Genomic DNA, 7,500 nt, shown 5'->3' on the forward strand with positions numbered 1-7,500 from the left:
TGGGCTGTCTGTCAAACTGCAGATGGGCTCCGAAAGGGCTTCCAAAACGGGCTGGGACAGGAGAGAGGAGAGAAGAGGAGAGAAGAGAAGAGAAGAGGGGAGAGGAGAGGAGAGGAGAGGAGAAGAGAGAAGAGAAGAGGAGAGGAGAAGAGGGGAGAGGAGAGGAGAGGAGAGGAGAGGAGAGGAGAGGAGAGAAGAGAAGAGAAGAGGGGAGAGGAGAAGAGAAGAGAAGAGAAGAGAAGAGAAGAGAAGAGAAGAGAGGAGAGGAGGGGAGAGGAGCCCTGAACAAGTGCTTGGAAGCAGATGAATGGGTTCTAATGTCTTAATGAGGTCCGTATCAAGAGGGAGAACTGAAATTCTCAACCAGCAGGACCAGCATCACAATGGGAAAAGCTGACAAACAGTCAGCTAGGGCATGGCATCGGCTCTCCAGAAACTTCTACTATTGTATTAAGAATTCTTGGGGTATAATGAACTTAATACTCATTAATTAAGGTATAATAGGTATTTCATGTTTGTACACTCTAAATGCTTGTGCACTGCTTATGCACTGTAAATGCTTGTCAGTGTGGTATGGTAAAGGCATGTCAGTGTGCCACTGTAAAGGCATGTCAGTGTGCCACGGTAAAGGCATGTCAGTGTGGTACGGTAAAGGCACGTCAGTGTGGTACGGTAAAGGCACGTCAGTGTGGCACGGTAAAGGCACGTCAGTGTGCCACGGTAAAGGCACGTCAGTGTGGCACGGTAAAGGCATGTCAGTGTGCCACGGTAAAGGCATGTCAGTGTGCCACGGTAAAGGCACGTCAGTGTGCCACGGTAAAGGCATGTCAGTGTGCCACGGTAAAGGCATGTCAGTGTGCCACGGTAAAGGCACGTCAGTGTGCCACGGTAAAGGCATGTCAGTGTGCCACGGTAAAGGCACGTCAGTGTGCCACGGTAAAGGCATGTCAGTGTGCCACGGTAAAGGCATGTCAGTGTGCCACGGTAAAGGCATGTCAGTGTGCCACGGTAAAGGCACGTCAGTGTGCCACGGTAAAGGCATGTCAGTGTGCCACGGTAAAGGCACGTCAGTGTGCCACGGTAAAGGCATGTCAGTGTGCCACGGTAAAGGCACGTCAGTGTGCCACGGCAAAGGCTTGTAAACTGTTAGTACATGCCCCTCGTGTGGTTCCGAAAATCTGTCCCGTTCTCCGAGTTCTCCTCAGTGTATAGGATTGGGTAGGACAGTTCTAAGTCATTCGGGTGGATTCCTCGTGAGCGTAAGATCACATGGATACAGCGTACGCTTCTTTTATCAAGATAGATCGATGGAGAGCATGAGAGAGAGCGAGAGAGAGCGAGAGAAAGAGAGACAACATGTGGAGGAGCATGACAGTGCTTTATAAATCAATTAGATAAAGGCCCAGGAACCCTTTCCCCTTACTTGAAGTTCTCTTTTCCCTCCAGCCAAACTAGCGAGAGGGGGCACACCTCAAAGCAGAGGAGTGATATCACTAGAAGACACAGAGGGGAGGGAGAGAGAGAGAGAGAGAGAGAGAGAGGGAGGGAGGGAGGGAGGGGGGGAGAGAGAGAGGGAGAGAGGGAGAGAGAGAGGGAGAGGAAAGAGAGAGAGGGAGGGAGAGAGAGAGAGAGAGGGAGAGAGAGAAAGAGAGAGAGGGAGGGAGAGAGAAGAGAGAAGAGGGAGGAGAGAGGGAGGGAGAGAGGGAGGGAGAGAGAGAGGGAGAGAGAAAGAGAGAGAGGGAGGGGAAGGAGAGAGGGAGAGGAGAGAGAGGGAGGGAGAGAGAGGGAGAGAGAGAGAGAGAGAGGAGGGAGAGAGAGAGGGAAGAGAGAGAGAGGAGAGACAGAGAAGAGAAGAGGAGAGAGAAGAGAAGAGAGAAGAGAGAGAGAGACAGAGAGAGAGAGAGACAAAGAGAGAGAGAGGGGAGGGAGAGAGAGGGGGGACGAGAGAGAGGGAGGGAGAGGGGGAGAGAGAGAGGGGAGGGAGGGAGGGGAGGGAGAGAGAGAGGATGAAGGAAGGATAAGAGTACAAATAAAGAGAAAAAAAGGGAATGAGAAAGAGAATGAGGAATGGAGTTGGAGCTAGAAGAAATAGCAGCAGGAAAACATAAAACACACACTCCTTCACACACACTCTCTGAAGGAGGGCACACACTCCTTCACACACACTCTCTGAAGGAGGGCACACACTCCTTCACACACACTCTCTGAAGGAGGGCACACACTCCTTCACACACACTCTCTGAAGGAGGGCACACACTCCTTCACACACTCTCTGAAGGAGGGCGCAGAGAAGAGGGGCGCTGACGAGCCACAAAATGAGAGGGGGGGGGCAGAGAGCAGCACAGAGAGAAATGAAAGAGGTGAGAGCCTGAGGACATACGAGAATGGAGAGAAAGAGAGACGAGAGACGAGAATGGAGAGAAAGAGAGACGAGAATGGAGAGAAAGAGAGAGGAGAGACGAGAATGGAGAGAAAGAGAGAGGAGAGACGGGAATGGATGCAAACAGCAGACGATAACAGAGAGGGACATTACAAAGCATACGAGCCCAGACACACATAGAGAGTGGAGCGCATTTAGAAAGACATAAAAGAGTAGAAGAGAAAGAAGAGACAGAAAAGAGTGAGAGGGGATTGAGACGGAGAGGAAGAAAGCTAATGAAGACAGACAGACAGACGGATCGAGAGGCCCAGCATGATTATGTACGTGCACATAGAGATGGCATTGTGTACTGGATTGGTCCTCTCAGTGTGTGTACACCCTATGGGTATTGGATTGGTCCTCAGTGTGTGTGTGTGTGTGTGTGTGTGTGTGTGTGTGTGTGTGTGTGTGTGTGTGTGTGTGTGTGTACACCCTATGGGTATTGTATACCCTTAAGTGCCGTCTGGTGTGAAGAAAGCTTTGGCAACTACAGTATGTTTTGGCAACGCTGTACATGAACCAGCCAATAAAGCTATCTGAATTAGAATTTGAATTTGAGAGCGAGAGAGAGAGAGAGAGAGAGAGAGAGAGAGAGAGAGAGAGAGAGCGAGCGGGAGCACAGACATAGCGTACCGTAGTGTCTCGGCCATGCGCCGCAGGTCCTCGTTCTGCTGCTTGAGGCGCTCCAACTTGGCCAGGATCTTGGACAGCTCCCGGCTGGAACGTTCCGGGTTCTCGCTGTCGCGCACCAGGTGCCCGCCGATGTAGAAGAGCAGCGTGCCCCACGCCAGCAGCACCAGCATGATCCAACGCCACGAGCCCGTCCATGGCCGCATCTTCAGCCGCCGGCCTCCGCCGCTGCACCGCGGCACCCCAGGGGGGGAGGGGATCACCCAACGTGTGTGTGTGTGTGTGTGTGTGTTGGGGGAAGAGAGAGAGAGAGGGCGGGAGTCCCGTCACAACGCCATACGCTGACACGTCGTAGTCTTCATCGCCGTCATCCGCGGAGGTGAGAGGAGTGGGAGAGATCGATGAGGAGGAGGAGGACGGCAGAGGGAGGAGGGGGGGGAAAAAGATGCAAAGCGCCTTGAGAGTTTATGGGTTGCGTGTCGCACTTCTCCTGCGGCTAGACCATGTCTGGTGCTGGTCTGGGAACAGTGATGGCTGGTGCTGGTCTGGGAACAGTGATGGCTGGTGCTGGTCTGGGAACAGTGATGGCTGGTGCTGGTCTGGGAACAGTGATGGCTGGTGCTGGTCTGGGAACAGTGATGGCTGATGTCTTCTGGCTGGGGTCTCTGGGGGGCCTCTATGGTCTGTGCTTTAAGGTCAGTCCAGTGGGGAGTAATGTAAAAAGCTTCCCTTCAGATAGCAGCTCCTGTTTGGAAACAGCACACAAAGTATAACAAAGTTAAACTCTTCATCTCATTTTTCCTTTATTCTAATACACAATACACACACACACACACACACACACACACACACACACACACAGCAACACACACACACACACACACACACACAGTAACACACACACCAGCCCAACAGTCCCAGTTTATGAATATAGATCTCTTGCCAGGTACTAACAAAGATGAAATAATGTGGATTGATTGTGGATATTGAGCCGAGTCTTCCTGATTCATTACCCAGACAGACGGAGAATACTTATCTTTCATTATAGATGGCGTGGGGGAAATAGAGACTTATTATAGATTTCTATGGTAGGCATACACAATCTGTTATGGATTACGGCAGGAGGATGTCAGCCGAGCCAATCAAAGGGCTGCAGCCGGACTGGGGGAATCAATTGCATGACCTTCTGTCTTGGTCCACAAACAGCCGGCGGCTAGGTCTCGTTAGGCTAGCACAGGGTAGGTGGTGTAAGGGATGCGCTCGCAACACACACACACACACACACACACACACACACACACACACGCACACACACACACACACACACACACACACACACACACACACGCACGCACGCACACACGCACACACACACACACACACACACACACACACACACACACACACGCATGCCAATGCACATGAGCATTCTTAACATGAGCATGTCATCGTTCTGCTTCTCCTACCCTGCTCTTCACCCCCGGCGCTACGCTAAATGATTAAAGTGTGCGATGTGACGGCAGCAGTCACACAGGGGCACGCATGAATGTTTAATGGTGTGGCGGGGGAAGTGGAGAGGTTGCCTCCTATCAAAGTTGGAGAGAGCACACGGTCACACTCCGTTTCAGTCTCTTATCTGCCCCACACAACGTCTCTCTCGCAAGCCTGATCCGCTCGGGTCTGTAGTCTCTCACAGTTTTATGTGGCGGCATACAGACGCACAAAAAAATCACAGCTATTCATGCTCTCGACGTGTTAGCGTTATAAAAACGCAGGTCCCTCTGCCGGGTTATGGCGTCGTCTCGTAACAGCTTCAATGTTTTCCTTTTGGAAAATGAAGTTAAGTTTTTATTTTTCGCTGAGCACGCCGAAACTGGGAAATGGATACGATGCCGTAACTGCTCAAAAGAAATTACCCCGAGTGTCTTTAGGAAAGCAATGAAATATCTCAGCATCTATTACGACCCAGGCAAGGCAACATTCTCATTGACTTGAGCTCTCGGCCATTACCGGAATAGGCTCATTCTGCGTGTGTGAATAATGCATGGGGCTGAGGCTAACAGCTAGAGAGAGGAGAGGGGGAGTGCTATTTACCTTAAAGTCCTGTCAGGTTGGGAGCTAAAGCGAAAGTTTAACCCTACAGTCCTGAAAACAGCTATGCCAACACAGATGGGCAAAACACACTAAGACACACACACACACACACACACACACACACACACGCAGTATTTCTAAATTTATGAAAACAAAAGATTAAATACCATGTGCTTAGCCCTGTGGTAAAATCTGAAATATTGAAAAGAAGTAGACACATGGAAGAGCTACAGTTCCAGAAACGTCCAGCATTAACACATCTTTTCAACACCTCACACAGCAGATGGATAGGCAAACAGTCAAACAAGAACCACAGACAGTGGAGGGGTGACTAAACAACACGGCACAACAAAGACACCAGAACTACCCCATGGAGGGGTAAACCGCGAAAGACAATTACCCAAAAGCCAGGCAACACTGTTGCTATGGCAAGTCACTATCGCTAATGCTAGCACCCAGATATTAAAGGTGAAAGGTCACCAAGGCTAAATGACTAATGCTAGCACACAGATATTTGAGGTGAACGGTCACCAAGGCTAAATCACTAATGCTAGCACACAGATATTACAGGTGAACGGTCACCAAGGCTAAATGACTAATGCTAGCACACAGATATTAAAGGTGAACGGTCACCAAGGCTAAATGACTGAAAGCAAAGCAAGCATTTAGGGATCCCCGCCACAGAGCCACACGCCTGCATTTCTTCCTTCTGGTGTCGGCTTGTGGCGTTTGCATGGTGGTAGCAGCCAGTAGCTAAGCAAATACCTGCTGACCGCATGTCACCGATTCGCGATAGAGGCCTGGACGAGGCGGAAGTGTTTGTCTTCATTTAAGCCCTCAATGTGCTGCATGCAAATCGCAATAGAGCAGCTGCTGATGCGCGGATAAGACTCAAGCCACAGCTGAGAAGACATGGGATAAAAAAGCCATTAAAGCCATTGTGGAACCCGAAAGCCATACTGTTCCAGCATCAGTTCAGGTAAACAACGATCCGTTGCCTTTGATGAGCCACGTCCTGAGGAGCGAAGATCTTCCTGACAAGGTGGATTGTGGTGATCATTACGCAGTTTCTTGGGAACAGAGTGTGCAGGGTGTGTACAGGGCGTGCAGAGTGTACTTTTGTAAAGCCCAGCAAGTGAGAATTCAATGATTGCAAAAACCATGTCCAACAAGCCTTTTACCTCCACGCGTGTGTAATCACCCGCAATTATAGGTATCATGGATAGATGGGCTAAGCTGGCAGAATGTGGGGATGTTTGAGAGCTGGAGACGAGCCACTTAGAGACACTCGGCCACCGAACAACTGGCCATTTAGCAGAGAAATGTTGGCGTACAGGGAAAAAATATCCCACCTAAAAACTCACACCAGTGGACCGTCTCAGTTCTGTGTCATGAGGATGGTGAGAGTTCCAGCCAATGACTTTGGTGAGTACTTGAATGCTTGAAGACTTTCACACATTCTTCTCCCTCCCCCAGCTAGCTGTGAGATAGAGTGTGTGTGTGTGTGTGTGTGTGTCTGTGAGGTGAGGTGGCTTCTGTTTCATCTGGCGTTTCTTCCCTCTGAGCTCTTCTAGAAAGTGTGTGTTCATGGCCCTCTCTAGTCTTTGAGCTCTTCTAGAAAGTGTGTGTTCATGGCCCTCTCTAGTCTTTGAGCTCTTCTAGAAAGTGTGTGTTCATGGCCCTCTCTAGTCTCTGTCCACCTGGACGCTTCATCTGCTTCCTGTTCTATTGCTGATCTTGTGCAATGGTTTGGACAGACCGGCCCTTGTGTTTCATCCAGGAACACACACACACACACACACACACACACACACACACACACACACACACACACACACACACACGTTTACACCTACACAGACGCTCTCCTCTGCAAGGGCATACCTGTGTTTGAACAGGAGGAGGGCGTGGGGGGGGGGGGTGAACAAAAAGCCTCCATATTCCAGAATGTTCCAAAAGCTGCCAAATAAGATCTCCAAGCCATGGCCGGACCAAACACATTTTTTTAGGGGCCTATTATGCAAAGCAGTGTGTCCATTTGTGTGGGGGCGAGGACGACAATTAGCACTAAAATGCCTCGACCATTCTCCTCCATCATTTTTTTCCATTCAATAACCATCGCATTAAGCAGAGAACACCTGGTGAGGCAATCTGCTTGTAAAGCTGTACGTGAGTGATCAGTGAGTGAGAGTGTGTGTGTCTGTATGTTGCGTGTGTGTGTGTGTGTGTGTGGACAAGGTGAGCTAGCGGCTAGAGCAGCTAGGTCATGACGGTGTTACTCTGGGGAGTAAAGCTGGGGAAGGAACTGAGAAGTACAGGGAAGTAAACAGACAGACAACACTGGGGGGGGGTTAGCA

At 50.2% G+C, this 7,500-nt stretch overlaps 1 protein-coding gene across 1 annotated transcript in view; it reads right to left on the reverse strand.

Moving 5' to 3' along the window:
* fut8a (fucosyltransferase 8a (alpha (1,6) fucosyltransferase)) overlaps positions 1 to 7,500 on the reverse strand; it is an 85,823-nt gene that overhangs the window by 30,916 nt on the left and 47,407 nt on the right. Inside the window, exon 3 of the mRNA XM_031580077.2 lies at positions 3,053 to 3,794. Coding sequence (XP_031435937.1) covers positions 3,053 to 3,255 — 203 coding nt within the window. The 5' untranslated portion in view covers positions 3,256 to 3,794. The remainder of the gene's footprint in view (positions 1 to 3,052; positions 3,795 to 7,500) is intronic.

Source organism: Clupea harengus, chromosome 14 (assembly GCF_900700415.2).
Source record: "Clupea harengus chromosome 14, Ch_v2.0.2, whole genome shotgun sequence".
Taxonomy (NCBI): Eukaryota; Metazoa; Chordata; class Actinopteri; order Clupeiformes; family Clupeidae; genus Clupea; species Clupea harengus.